We start from the raw sequence: 15,792 nt of genomic DNA on the forward strand, positions 1-15,792 counted from the left end.
TGTTTTCCACCGGGTCACTGGACATCGACTACCGACTACCGGGTCTCTACTCCCTACCCCCAGCCCTCACGCATGCGTGGCATCAGCATCATTACTCTTTTATGCGGAGAACTTTGTGCAGAAATTACTGTTTTGGGTTTGTTTGTTTTTTGACAAAGAACATATTAACAGTCCTATTTACCTTCTCTTCATCTTTTTTCTTCTTCTTCTTTTTAAAGGATACCTGCTATAGCATAAGGAAACCACACGTCTGTGTCTCTGGCTCGCAAACTATTTTCATAGAAGAAACAACACTGAACTTTCTGTCCATGCAATTACACGTGAAGCAGGACTCCGTTCAACCCTACAGAGAGCAGATTCTTTGCCTTACTTTAGCCTTTGAAGAGCACTGCAGGTTAGAAGAGTATTAAAAACCCTCGTCCATTTAAAACATATGGGCTTCTCTTTTCCTGAGGGCAGCTCAGGACAGGTGTATGTTGCTTTAAGAAAGCTAGACACACAACATTAAAACTGACAGCAATACAGACAAACTGCGCAATTACAAAGGAATCCTGGCTTTCTATCCAGACTCACCACAGGGTTCCTTTAAATGCTGCACTTCCCTAGTGCATTTAGATCTTAGAATCAATGAGCATTTCTGTTTACAGAATTTTAAATTTGTTCTCCCATTAGGGTTCTAATAAGCAACATGGTACAATAAAAAGAGTATGGGCTTGGAGGTCAAAAAAAGCCTGGGCTCCAATTTAGAATCTGCCATTTGCTTTCTGTGGAAATGTGGGCGACTTGAATTTCTCTTAGAGCCGAGGAAAGGGAGGCTCAGAGAGGTATATATATGATTACACATACAGTTATCATAGCTTCTTAATTCTAAGATGCCATTGTTTCCCACTTGTTAACATTTCTGAAGTCTCATCTGTAAGAGGCATGATTGAATGAGGTATCTTTAAGTACACAAAGGCACTAAATAATCTGCTGTTACCCCCCTGGAATAGATCTTGGGGAAGACAGAAATCCCCCTTGAAATCTTCTTGATAAATAACAAATTGATATGTACACAACTTTTCAGGTCTGGCATGAAATAAGGCCTCCTGCCTGAGGTGTTGTGAGGAGTGAGTCAGAGACTGACCAGTCTACTAGAGCAGGCCCACTAGGTTACAGGCTCCAAATCCCCTCCCTGGCTTCCCGGGTCTCAGCCTGGTCTGTATTCCTCTCTCCCATTACAACCATCTGACTCTGGGCTTCGTTCTAAGTCTCTTCTTTCTTTATGTTTTACGTTCTCTGTACAACCCTCTCTTTGGGCCACTGTGTGTTCCACAGTGATTACAAGTTTAGATTTTATTCTAAATCCAACTGGAAATCATTGAAGGGTTTTGAGTAGATATGACCTGATTTATATTTTAAAAGATCTCTCTGGCTGCTGTGTAGACAGGAGAATGAAGAGGGCCAAGAGCAGAGGCAGGAAAACCAGCTAGGGTTCTAGTCCAACAGTCCAGGCAAAGCCATGTTGCTCTGGCCTCATCCAACAGGGATGGAAGAGACTGAATGGACTCAGGATGTATTCGGGAGGCAAAACTGGTAGGATTTGCTAAGGGATATGATGTGGGGAGTTAGCACAGGGAAGAATTCAAGGGTCAATTTTACTACATTTTTTTTAAGTTGGGAGAAAGAGAGTAAAGTAAATTGACTGCGAAGAAATGTTCTTTTTAAAATGTAGTAGGCTTTAACAGCCACTGCCCCTGCCCAACTCTTCCTGGCTTAACTATGAGGGCCACAGTTTAAATGGCAATCTCTCAGGGAGGAGTTCCCTGAGCAGCTATACTATACCATGAGCTCCCTGCGTCTTAGTATTCTCTCTCAGCCCCTTATAATTGCTCTCCTTCCAGAATGTAAGGCCTCTTCAGCAAGGGCCGTGTGGATCTGCCTCACCTAGGAGGTCTGGCACAGGCGAGCTCACAGTGAGTGAGTGTACAACACAGCCACAAATACATTGTGGACCAAGGGGCACATTTTACGTGAATTCTGAGGAGAAAACCTGAGAATCTAACGATGTCCTCATTAACTGTCTGTTCCTCCGCTGAGAATCCTGTACCTGGTGGCACAGCCCCACACCTCCCCACACCTTCCACTTTGGGGAATAGTGTCTGAGAAGCCCTAGGCTAGGCTATCTCACTGGTGACATTCTAGGGGTCCTGTGAAAGCACAGCAAATTAGCCAGCAATAAGGTGGTCTACGACTCTAAACAGAGATGTTAGGAGGGAGTCTACTTGACAAAGCTAATATTTGTTTCGAATTCTAGGTGAAATTGTGTCAGAGAAAAGAAAAGAGTATCTCAAGTCTTATTAATAACATTGGAAGAACTTTTCAACCAGATCTTCAGACTGATACAAATTTGCCTTTCACATCAAAAGGCAAGAAGGGACAGGAAGAAAGTAAGTGAGCTTCTGGTTCACCTTTCCAGCAGATGATGAAGAGAAACACCTCCACTTCATAATGACAATAAATACTGAAACAGAGCAGTGCAGAAAACTATTCTGCTTGGAAAACCCCACTTTGAAACCCTCTCTCTTTTGTAGACCATGAGAGAACTATATCGTATCTCTGTGTCAGTGTTAGAATTGAACTTGGATCTGCTTCAGTTTCTCAAGTGTCTCTCACACCTGACACCATGCTTCAGCAGGCTGGTGAGGGCTGGTGGAACAGAGCATGTTTAAACAACAACAACATACTAAGAAGCTCAGAAGGCCACTGATTGTGAGAGTGAACTTGACAAAAGGGGAGCTCGAGGAACTGAGGCCTTTACCCCGAAATAAAAGGTCAGTCTGTTTTACCGGCTCACTCAAGGGACCTGACAGGCTACTTTTCACTATGTCAAATACACAGCCACCTGACTGTTAAAATTAGTAAAGAGGCTTCAGCTAATTTTTCTAAAACTGGATTCTGCATTTACATTTTTCTTAAACAGTGGGGACTTTCTGCCAATGCAGGTAGATTCCAAATGTCAAGTAGGTCAGGAATAAAATGAAAAGCTGAAGAGAAACTTTAAAGGAGACATTTAAAAATGGGCTTAAGAAAATAAGTCTTAGCAGAGAACTGACTAGAACACACTGTGAAAACTTACTCTAGTTCAGTACATGAATATTAATAGAAAAACCCTGCAGTGTTCATAAATAGTTATGACTTGATGAAATAATTACAAATAATGCAAGCTGAAATTTTAGATCAGCTACAAGTATCTATAATGACATTCTACCCCCAAAAAGCAAAAATATTTTAAAACCCCAAGGGTTCCATTGACAAAGCTACTTACCCAAACAAAGAATAATTCTTTTGCTCAAATCTCGCTCACCTTCTGATTTTTTACAAATGAAAACTGGGGAGAGAGTGCCAGAGGGAAGGGCAACATTTACACATTAGGACAGTCACAAGGCCTACATTTTGATTCAATAATGGAGTTCTCAATTTATTGCTACAACATTATTAAACAGAGAGTTGTCAGTCTGGAAAAAAGATGAGAGATGTTAAAGGTTTGTGGGTGAGCAACAGAAGTTCACTGCCAGCCTATCAAAGGCTGTCTGAAATCTGTTCTAGTTTAAGTAACCTCTAATGAACAAACACACTTGGTACACGTTGTTTAACCTCACGTGGAACTTCTCCCCTCTCACTGAAGTTAAAAGGAGTAGCAAAGGGATCAGTGTTTTTCTGAGCTCAAACAGGTGAAAGCTGTCTGAGAAGAGGGCGCACCTCTCCACCTCTGTCTGCGACACAGGGATGCCGGGTAGCTTCTTACAAAGACTGAAGGGGTCATTGCGGCAGAGACTTAGGAGGGACAGGGTGAGCGTCTCCAACCTGACATCTCCTGCCACCGAGTTCCTGCCTGCGCTCATGTGTCCCAATGGGTAAGTAGAAAGTATTTCATAGCCAGCTGTGAGCACTAACAGACTTTCTTCTTCCTCTTCTTTTTCATTAAATGTGTTGTGCTCGCCTTTGACTCTACGACAAGAGGGTTTTCCTCTTTTCATTAGTCCACTCCAAACAGGCCCACTCCACCATACAAAGTTCAAAGATACAAAACATGCCCTGCCTTTACCAAGCTAACCTTAAATAAACACCTTTGCCAAACTGGAGATCGTTCCATTTCATGAGACCTGGCTTGATAAAGCAACAGAAAGGGCTTCTTATTTTAAAAAGCATTTTGTATGAAGAAAACGGACAGTAATTTATGTAAATACATCAATCTCAATCAACTTCTCTAGTATGAAAGGAGTAAATAATGCGGATCACTGTTTTGCGGATAACGAGTCCAGCCTCCTTGCCAAGGGTAAGGCCAACACTCTGATGGAAAGAGCGGGTGTGCACACGAAGGTGAACATAAATAAATGTGTGCATGATAAACGTGGTTGCTGGGGGTGGACGCAGATAAACAGGTACCCAACTGCACGGGGGGCCGGGGACAGAGGGAACGACACCGGTTTAGTGGTATCCCAGGAATTTCATGGAGGTTTCATGGTGTAAAAAATCTGTGACAGCACAATTTTTATTAAGTAGGTTTAAAAAGTTAGTTCTATCTCCTCATGGACAATTCAGAATAATGCTATCTTAGAATATAATAAATCTGTCACAAAATACACTATTGTGTAAAACAAAATTTTAGGAACAAAGCAAGAAAAAAAATAAGGACCATAAGGAAAGATGAATGCTTATTAAACATCTTTAAATATCTGAAGCTGTTTAAATGCTTTTAGATCAGCACCTAGAACTCAAAAATAGCTCCTTTCCCCTGGGAAGGAGAGGGTATGCCTCTTCAATCATCCCCTAAATGCAAAGAGGTTTGACCCCCACGCAATGGATAAAAGTCACCCAAAAAATGAACAAAAGAGGTGTTTGGAAAAACCAGAACACCATTCATCCCAGCTAACGACTTGTTCATTATGAGTGATGATGGATAAAGACTTCTCATGCTGAGATGAAATCAAGATTTATATGCATTGTTTCCTCTCCCAACTTGTGGGAAGATCATCATCATTTAATTCTATCTCTGCGGCCAGTGATGGGCATCCAGAGAGCTGGTTATCAAACGGCGCAGTCAGCTGGCAAAAGCCGAAACGTGCAGTTGGCACATCTGGACGGAGCCGCCACAGCCGAGGGTGAACAATGACTCCTGGCAAGCATCCAAATTGCTTGCAGACGCTAGCAGGTCTCATCTACAACCGCCCCTACCAGCATCTCTCTCTCTCTCTCTTTTTTATGAGAATCAGATTTTCATTGCTCCATTCAATTGCTCTCCTCTGCCATTTTTTACAGCTCTTATCGTTCCCCTGGAATATGGCCTTGAGACAGCTCATCCGTGTCCTTCACTGTGTTATCTCTTCTAACTTTTATTAAAACTTCAGCTTTCATCTGACGATAGCTAATTAAATCTGGAACAGATTATATGCCTCCCCTTAAAAAGAACACAAAACCATTTTCCTCAACCTGAACAATGCTTTCTTTCCTTTCCAAAAGATGAACCAAAGGTGTTTAAGAAGTCTCATCTATTTACAAAGCTAAGATACCTGATGTGTCATATGTGGGTTGATTTATATTAAAGTTGTCTGTGGTATGACAAATCTTGGGGCTATTTTTCAAAATAATTATTTCTCAATATTGGTAATATTTTTCTCATATCCTTTAAATATAACAGCTAATACCATAAGCTAATTTTCTGTATCAAGTTGGGTAATTATAAATTAGAGATTAACAGGTATTTCTGTGAATCAAGGGATTTATCCTTAAAATTTTTTTTTAACAGTTGCCTTCAATTGGCAAAAATGAAGTCTTTTCCCTTTTATTTCATACCCCAAAGACTAGCAATTAAAAGTTTCCCTCATGGGGGATTCAGAAAGGTAAACATCAAAAAAAAAAACCCCTCCTTGGCGCAGACAACAGCATGGTGATTTCCGGAGAGAAAGGGGGAGGGGAGGATGTGGGGGGATAAGGGGTGATGGAAGGGACTTGACTTGGGGTGGTGGACGCACAGTACTATAAACAGACAATGTATTACAGAACTGTACACCTGAAACCTATATAATTTTATTAACCACTGTCACCTCAACAAATTCAACAAAAATTTTTTTTAAAAGTTTCCCCCATTGAAAATTATGTGAAAACATGAAATTAAAAGCGGTACTTTGAATTTAGGGTTGATTCAGTTTTCAAGACAGCTTTACACCAACTAACAGTTAGCCCAAGTAGCCTGTCGTAATCTATCACGAATTGTTAATGACAAAGCTTGCATAACTGATACGAAAACATTTTCCTTCCATATGCCACCGGCCCAGTCCCTTCCTTAGGCCCACGGGCAACTTGAGCATCACTTTGTTTGGCCGTAGACCTGCTAACCAAACTTTCTGGCAGTGGTGTCTGAAAGGTCGGTAAGCCAGGGGGCACACCATGTGCATGCACACACACGCCCAGGCGCACACACGCACACGCCAAGCACTTTTAACCAAGGGTTCAGCGGCTCTGGCCACGGTATCATTTAACTCCCCTACCTGAAATTTTCTGGGATCCTTTTCTTCGCTTTACTGCCTTTAGCAAGATTTCTTTCATGGTGACCTTTGTGTTGTCCACCTGAATAAGGGAGAATCCATGAGCAGCATTTCTGAAGGAAAAGACAAATATTAAATGATTACCAACATTCAACCAGAAGGACGTTATTGCAGTCTTCACTGTGTTTAAGAAAGTTTTAATAAATGTACATTCAAGTGCCAATTATTTTAAAATAGGTTAAATAAATCTACTCCTAATAACAAAGAGAGACAGCGAAAGGAAAGCATTCTAGTGTGAACAGTTCCAAGTGAAAGAGAGGTCAGTTATGGAAGGTTTTTCTAATTTATCTCAAATTGAATCTAATTGGTCTGTGTGGGTCGGTGTAGCGAGGATTGACAAACGATAAACAGGGCCTGTGTCAGTAGATGTCACTGCAGGCAGACACTACCGTCATATTAAAGCTCCTGGAGCCCTGGGGGGAAAATGTCACGTTGTATGTGTTTGTGTGTATGAGGAGGGGGCATATGACAGCCCAAAGCAATTAACAGTAAGGAAAAGTAAAGGCTCCTCCTAACTAGCCAGTAAAAGAAACACCCTGTATTTGTATATTTTTCAATATATAATCTATGTTCAATTCAGTAGGAATGTTTTAATCTACTTTGTCTTAGAAGGTCAAACAAAATATTAGCTGAAGCAGAAATAACTATAAGGCAAAATACTAACACAACTTGTAAGCTTCTAGCCGACAAAACTCAAGGGCAAAAACTGGTAAGGAACAAGTACCTGAACAACAGGAGTCCATCCCTGGTGAGGAGTCACTCCACTAAGACCGGTAATTGCAACAGCAAGTATCACAAACACTACTCACTATGCTTGGGCACTGGAACAAAACGGACCTATTCCAAGCAGCTCACGTAACAAATGGGACCCAAGTTTCCAACTATGGAACATGGGAATTGCCACAAGGAGTTTGGTTGCATTCCCGTTTCCCCACCAGAATCTCAAAGGGGAACATGGCCAAAAAACATGGCAGAACTTCACACTGACAAGAAACCTGAAGGAAAAGCCAAGCCCTAGCTAAGTCGCGGAAAAGCTTCCCACTGGTGGGATAGGCTGGGTAGGGGCCTTGAACCTAGCTTGGACCCAGCCAGGTGGCTGGCTTGCTGCAGGGGCTGGGGGCTGATCTCCAAACCAAGGACCCAATTTGCTTCCCTAATACAAAGACATCTCCACACCCCTCCTCTCCACAGGGCTTGCTGTTTAATCCTTGACATTCCATTTGTTAAAAAGCAAAAGCCGATGCTGGTCTAGCCAGCACGATCATCCATTTTAACTTGGTCAAGTTCTCGCTATCGAACAGCAGGCCTGAGAACTGTCAAGCTAATTCTACTGAACACTCTGTTACTGAATCATGCCTGAGCCCTGGCCATTCTTTACCTCAGAAGCTGGACCCCATCCCAGAACAATCTTTAAAAGTTTATTTTACTGATCAAAGCAAAATAAGAAATAGCTCTTTTTAAAAAACTATATTTAGGGAGCGATGTAGTAAGTGATACTTTGGCAAGGGCACTGAAATGTAAAGTGCCTTGTGCATTTATAAACTTGGGGGTATTTGCTCTGGCGCAGGGCCAGCCTGTGTTTGGAACGGATGCCAATCATCCGAGTTCAGACTCGCCTTCCCCTGCTCTCTCCTCAGAAGGCAGTGTGCGCTCCATCTGTGACAATATGTTGTGCGATGGATGAGTCGGGCCTACGAGGGAACACAAGTTCTCGGGTGTGCACACACCAGCACTAGGCCAGACCTCACGAACTTCCATCCACCTGGGTTCCACCTGAACTATTTTCGATCGCAGTCTGCTTATAAATTGCTTACATTCTCTCCTAATCTGCTGCTGGCTGATAGCATTATTTCAAACCAATATGTTTATCTTTTCCAGTGGAGGCAGACTAAAAGCTCAAAAGGAAGCCTTGTGTTTGGACTAACTTCCATAAATTAAAAGTGCCCTTTTAAAGGATTTTTGAACAGAGGAAAATCCCTAGTCTGTATTTTTCTGTCATTTCACCAAAACGTACCTGGGTGACAAGGTTAAAGCAAGCAGAGGAAATCCCTGGCACTTATCATCCACAGGCATTACTGATAAATTGTGTGGTGGGGGAATAAAGGATTACCTTCTGTATTTTTTCATTACACTTTTCTTTTGTTACAGAATACATAAATCCATTGTGGCACAATGTAATATGTATCACCATGCTACACCTGCGGACGCTTCCGAGCGGCTGCCATGTCTGTGCAGTCAGGAATGATAAGTGAACCACCCGTGAATGTTAACGATAGTGATCATTCTGAGGTAACTCGGCTCTCCATCTTCCTTTACAGCCTCCGCACTGAAGCCAGGGTAGCAAGGTTCAGAGAGGAAAATGAAAACAACGGGGAAGGGAAGGGAAGGGGCACGCACAGGCCCGGAGCGCGCCTCCGCGGTGCGCGCTCTCCCACTCTGGGGCTCCATTCCGGTAAAAACAGCACATTAAAAGGGGAACAAGGTTGTGCCCCGTGCGCTGCACACTCAGCCAGACCTAATGGAAGTTTCCTCAGGCTGGTCTCGCATCCCACTCACCACTCTCCCTGCAGGCGAATGCCACATTGCCCCCCCCCCCCCCCCCCCCCCCCCCGTTCCCAGGCGACGACACCGAAGGGGGTAAAACATTTCTAAAGCACAGGAGTGCAGAATCAAGGTGGTTCTCAGAATGCATCTAGGTGCGACTGTTAAGTTACGCTCACATTTAATAAATGGATATGGAGACTTGCTACCACAATTTTCAGCATGACTTCCAAACATTCTGAGTTTTATGCCTCATTTCTTTATATCCAAGATTTTTTATGGGCTTTCTAAAAAGTCTATTGAAATCCATCTTTTAAACCTGCTCTTATTTAATGCTGAGTATTGGGTCTGAAATGGAGAAGACCATGATCGTAGAAAAGTGCCGGCGCCCGGTGGGCAGGGTGCCTGTCCGGCCTCCCTTCCTTGGGGCACTGCATTCTAGTCTCTGAGTTGGGACCTGTGCTGACAGTGATTAGCCCTCAGACGGACAGGCAGATGGATGGACAGACAGATGGGCTACAAACCCAGTCTCAACTCAGAAACTGCTCCTCCTCCTGCTCCCCCTGGGGGTAGCTGGCCTCTTTTCTGCCAGTGCAGGGCACCCTAGGGGCACTGAGCAGAAGCGGCCGCCCCGCCGCAGCTCCTTGGGCTGCCAGTGCCGGGTCTGGGATGAAGCGTCACTTCAGGGAGCTGACTAAATGCTACCAGGAGTGCTTCAGTCAATTCAAAGTTAGGTCCTGTCAAGTCTCGTAACCACTGAAAAACGTATGGGCATTTTAAAAAGAGATTACTCACTTGAGGAATTCAGCTCTGTCCCAGTGCAAAGGCGCTCAGTTACCAGAGGGAAGTGTTTATACCAGCATTAACCTAACACAACAAGCCTTTCTCCACTACGTATTAGACCAGAAGTGATGGGGCACAGAGGGAAAGTAGAGGCACAGGTCTTCATCTGAAAAGCTTAGTTTCTATGTACAGAGAGTGAGCTGAAGCCAGAACCGAATTGGAAGGCAATACACATGTCTGGGAGGAAAACACACGGGCAGGGAGTTCAGTACCCTTTGGTTGGAATCCTGGTTCCACGGCTAACTGAAATGCTGCCCTTAACATGTGGGAAACCTCAGCTGCATCCGTGAAATGAGGAGGGCGCTTCCCTACAGATCTGTCAGGAGGATAAAACAGTCAATGAATGCCAAGCACCTGGCACTAAGACTGGCAAGCGGTAAAAAGAGTTTATAGATGTTACTTCTCTAATGTTCCCCTTGTCCCAAGTCACCACTCCAAGAGATGAAGCCCATTCATGCCCTCTCCCCTGACCCCTCAGCAGAGATTGCTTATTTGGGAGAATGGATCTGCACCCTCACAGCTTTTAAGTGGTAACACAGGGCCATTAAAATGTGCAATTTACCAGCCATGGTGGCAATATTTAGAGGTACTGTCAGCAAGCAACCTCTGACCCAGGCTTCAAAAACCCCCTGAAGCTCAAAAGAGAGTACCCTAGGCTCCATTTTCAAGATTTTCTTTCTGTTTTTAAATTTATTGATTTTTAGTGAGAGAGAAATGTTAATTTGTTGTCCCATATATTTATACATTCATTGGTTGATTCTTATATGTGCCTTTATTGGGGATCGAACCCACAACCTTGGTGTATCTGGACAATACTCTAACCAACTGAGCTACTGGACCAAGGCTTTTTTTTTTTTTTTTTTTTTTGAGAGAGAGATAGAGAGGGGAAGGAGAGAGAGAGAGAGAAACATCAATGTGAGAGAGAAATATCAATCGGCTGTCTCTCACATGCTCCCTGACAGGGGACTGAACCCACAACCTAGGCACTGAACGGGCAGCCTTTTGGTTTACAGGATGACACTCAACCAACCAAGCCACACCAGTCAGGGCAAGGTTTTCCTTTTCGAGAGAGTAAACAGGAGAGAGAAGCAGGTATGTTCCACCTCAGCTTAACTGGTTTTGGATGGGGATGATGGAAGTCAAAAATCATGGTGGTATTGCAGAGAAATTCAATGGGACTTAGAGGTTTTTGATCTAAAAAGTACAAGACATTATTGTTCAGTAATTATAACAGTAATAGCAGCAGCTACTATCTATGGAACACCTACTATGTGCCAGGTGCTGTATTAAGCTTTAAAAATCTACATTAACTAATTCAATCCTAAAATAGGTACTATTACTATATAAATTTTATTTTATTTTATATTTATTTTTAGAGAGATGGGAAGGGAGGGAGAAAGAGACGGAGAGAAACACTGATATGTGAGAGAGAGGTACATTGACTAGTTGCCTCTTGCACGCCCCCAACTGGGGACCTGGCCCAAAACCCAGACATGTTCCCTGACTGGGAATCGAACCGGTGACCCTTTGGTTTCCAGGCTGGTGCCCAATCCACTGAGCCACATTTGCCAGGGCACTATATCCTCTTTATAGACACTAAGGCTGGAGGCATTAGGAAATTTACCTGTGGTCGCTTGTCTATTAAAGATCCTATTTTGGATTTAGAAATTAACGATATGGTTCCCAACCCAACTGGGAAAGAAAAAGAGGCATACAGAGAATTATAGTTCTGTGTGATTAGCACAAAGATGGAAGCCAGCTCAGAGTGCTGCAGAAACACAGGGCACGTAGCCAGTTGGGCAGAGGTGAGGGGGTCAGAGAAGCTTCTTTGTGGAGGTGTTTCAAAGCACAGTCCCATTCAGCTCCACACCATGCGCAGATAGATGGTGGTTATGCCAGAAGGCAGTGGAGCACAGTGAGCTCTGCGACAGAGTCTGTGTTGGAGTCCCAGCTCCGCCTTCCTTGGGTAAATGATACAATCTCTCTCACTTCCAGTTTCCTTATCTATAAAATGTAACAATTCTTAGACTGTAAGGCTATGTGAAGGCTAAATACTTCTAAGGTAGTTAACATGATACCTGTATACAATAAATGCTTAATAAGCAAGTTAATATAACAACAATGGGCTTTTCTTCATATGTACAAAGAAGTGACATAGAATGATGAGACAATGACAAAAGCCAACGTTTATTGAGCACTTACTTTGTTCAGTTAATCTTCCCAGAAAAGGTCGGTGCTGTTATCAGTCCCATCTTATAAAGGAGGGAAGTAAGGTTTGGTAAGGCCAGGACACTTCCCCAGATTTACACAGCCACTCAGTGGAGGAGTCAGGACTTGGACCCACCCCAGCCAGACCCCAAAGCTTGAGTTTCAACCCTCTCTACAGCCTAGAAGAGAGTCTTGGGGAGTCAGAGGAAGCAGAGACTTCAGAGAGCATACCCTTCAGAGCAGAACCACTGACCGAGCTGTGGGTAAGTTCAACTTCCCTATAACAAATCCAGTTTGATTATAAATGTCCCAACTCTGGAGTAACCATGTGACTTGTAAGTCTCCTTTCTAAAAGCCCTTGGAGAACGACGCCGTTTTTTGAGCTGGCGGGAGCTTGTGCAAGTGGGCAGAGGCTGCCCAGAGCAGTGCTCAGTGCTCCAGGCCTGACCAGCTCATGACAGCGAAGAAGACACACTCCTCTACTTCCCAACCTGTCTGGTCCCAATTCTACTCATGCTCACTCCCTAGCACTTCGAGGTAGAAAATGAAAATATATGAGCAAGAGAAAGCCTTGCAATAACTATAGCATGCCTACTTTAAAGCAAGCCCTTTGGGTATTACTTTATCCATAAAGAGAGTTTACACTAGTGTGAATGCCACGTTTTGTTTCCCCTTGCACTGACAAATTTTTTTAAAGATCAAAGCATATTGTATAAGTATGCGGTGTTTGACATTGGGTAAAGTACTCTTTTTCAAAACAGACATTTTCCAAAAACATAACTCGATAGACTAATGGGCAGTGAGAAGCCAAAATGACTGCCCTCCGCCTTCTCCTTGTGTATCTTTGCCAGAGTCCTTGGGACTTGCCAAATCCGGTCATGCCTGCTTAGCTTGCTCGACTGATTGTGCCAGAAAAGAAAATAAGACACAGATGTATTTGAGCTCTTTGAGATGCCAGTAAGAGAGACAGCTAATGGCTTCATTTCGACCCTCCCCTTCCAGCTGGGCACAGGTGGGGGATAATGAGGTCCCTCTCCCTAATCAAACTCAATTATTTACTACTCTATATAACCGCAAAGACATTCACATTCAGTTCAGAATATAAAACACACTGTGGGCTACTTCCAACCACTGCCACTGGGTATTTATAACAAACTCAAGTGGCTAACAGTTTGCCTTGGCAGGAGTTTAAGTGTGTAAAGTTTTGCAAACTGTTTCTGTTCAAATGTGTCCTGCTGAAATGGGGTCCCAGGCGGGGTTCCATAACTGTCAGGTCAGTGAACTGCCTAACATCTGAGAATGTATTCACAATGCGGTGCAGACAGGATCTGGAAATCAAATGCTTCGTTCTACCGCAACCTTCTGAGAAGCATCACAGTTTTTTCAATGGCAAGACTGACATTGTATTAATAAACATTACAAGTCACTAGCCTGACATGTACACAGCAGCAGCTGACAGACTCCAACATAAGTTGAGGGGAGAACAGAAGAAATCAAAATGAGACACAGTAACTAAACGTGGCCAAAGGGGGTGGCTCAGGAAACAAATAACATTAATGCCAGCAACCTGAGCCCTAAACTTTTAAGACATATATCAACTAAGGCAACATTCCAGTATAATTTCTGGATACCAAAGTAAGTTGATAGCTATCTAAAATGTGTGCTTTTATTGGAGGAACAAAGTGAATTCTGGCACACTTTCCGCAGACAGACATTCCAGTGAGCGAAACATACATATTTAGCTTGTCTGACCTTTAAATTCTTAGAAGTATGTAATTAATGTTTTCCATCTTTATTACTTGCTCCAATATTACTGCCATTTTAAAGAGACAAAGAAAAATCTTTTCTCTAGACAGTAGCTGTTGCCAAAAAGGGAATCAAGTCAGATTTACAAATACAAAATTAAACAGGCTGCATATGTTACATTTCCACACACGAGGACAATCTGGACAACGAAAATGTTTGCTAATACAACAGAATGAAAAGAAACAACACACAGTTGGTCCTCTATGACATGGGCAAAAAATAAGTAACTAGGAAAATTTACACCCATATTGTCAGGCCAGGCTACAAAGAACATGGTCCTCTTTTTTAATTCTTTATGCCATTTTAGCTCTGCCCCTTACCAAATGGCATGACCTTGGGTAAGTAACTACCTGTCTGTGATCCGCAGCTTATACAGATGCCCCTTGACTTATGATGGGAACTACGTCCCTATAAACCCCTCATATGTTGAAAACACTGTAAGTTGAAATGCATTTAATGCACCTAACCTACTGAACATCAGAGCTTAGCTTAGCCTACCTTAAATGTGCTCAGAACACAATAACCAAAAAACTCAGGCAACACAGTACGCTGTTGCCTATGGACTGTTTGCCCTCGTGACTGCGTGCCCAGCTGGGAGCTGGGGCTCGCTGCTGCTATCAAGCATCATGAGAGGGTATCAAACTGTGCATTATTAGCCTGGGAAAAGAGCCACATTCAAAATTCAAAGTACGGTTTCTACTGAATGCATATTGCCATCACACCACCATAAAGTCAAAAAAATCTTAAGTGGAACCATCCTAAGCCAGGGACCATTTGTCTATATGCTTAAAAAATGAATTGCTTATAAGGAATAAATGAGATAATGGCTAATAGGCGCACTAAACTGTGTGAGTGTGCAAAAATGCTCTTGTTCTTTTCTTTTCTTTTGTCCTCTCCAGACCATAAGGCACTATCACACAAGAGTAGGAGGGGCTTCAAACTAACGATATCCTTTCATAAAGGTCTGGTCACTTGGGGTGTATGCTAAAACTACTGACCCTTTTGAAAAGCCTTCATACAGGAAAGAGCAATGAATCTAGGGCATTCCTCCTTAAAAAGCACCTAAGCTTTCCCTTTAATGCAGAGCCAACAGAAGCCACGGCTGTCTCTGGGAACCCTCTGGGCCACACTGCCCAAGCGAGGCTACCCAGCTTCTGGTATAAGACCTTCCACTGTCTGTCTATCCCACTGCTCCCTTCCCAAAGAGCAAAACCCTAACTGGACTCTGTCTGCTCTACAGTCTTGGTCAGAGCAGTTCCTTTCCCATGTCCACCTGATATATTAAACATTTTAAGTAAAACACGTATCTAGGAGGGCAGTTTAATTGCTCTGACTTCTGATCTAGGGGGACTCTGTTCATTTCATTGGTTTTGACTTTTCTTCCCTAGAGTCAGCAATTTAGGGCCTCTTAAATTTGCTCTGTCCAAAATCAATCAAGAACAAAGGATATCTTAGAATCCACTTGCGGATGAGTAAAGGAGGCAGGCAGGTTCCATTAACGGGCTCCTAATTTGCAAGTAGTTAAGAGTAATCCATTCTCTTTCCCCAAACAACTCTATTTCCAGGGGTTTCCTGGGCCCAAGGGCCCAGGAGGGGAAGGCTGGTCTAGCCCTGACTCAGTAAGACCATCAAAAGGCACCCAGCCCCATGTTCTTTCCACAGAACACCTTTCCAATTAGGAATCCATTAGGTTAACTAGCACCTTTAAATGCAAATAATTCTATAATAAGTCATCTTTGCATGATCAAACAAAGAGGAGTTTTAAATTTCCTTCTACATAAAGAAAAATAGCTCTATTATTAAATTC

The 15,792-nt window shown here is 43.1% G+C and overlaps 1 protein-coding gene across 11 annotated transcripts in view; it reads right to left on the bottom strand.

The window, feature by feature from the left end:
* Positions 1–15,792, bottom strand: part of MAPKAP1 (MAPK associated protein 1) — a 212,321-nt gene that overhangs the window by 85,697 nt on the left and 110,832 nt on the right. For all 11 annotated transcript variants that reach the window (XM_024562109.4, XM_024562110.4, XM_024562112.4 and 8 more), the window contains one exon: positions 6,531–6,640. In XM_024562109.4, the coding sequence (XP_024417877.1) occupies positions 6,531–6,640 (110 nt within the window). The remainder of the gene's footprint in view (positions 1–6,530; positions 6,641–15,792) is intronic.

This window comes from Desmodus rotundus, chromosome 1, assembly GCF_022682495.2.
Source record: "Desmodus rotundus isolate HL8 chromosome 1, HLdesRot8A.1, whole genome shotgun sequence".
In the NCBI taxonomy this organism is placed as follows: Eukaryota; Metazoa; Chordata; class Mammalia; order Chiroptera; family Phyllostomidae; genus Desmodus; species Desmodus rotundus.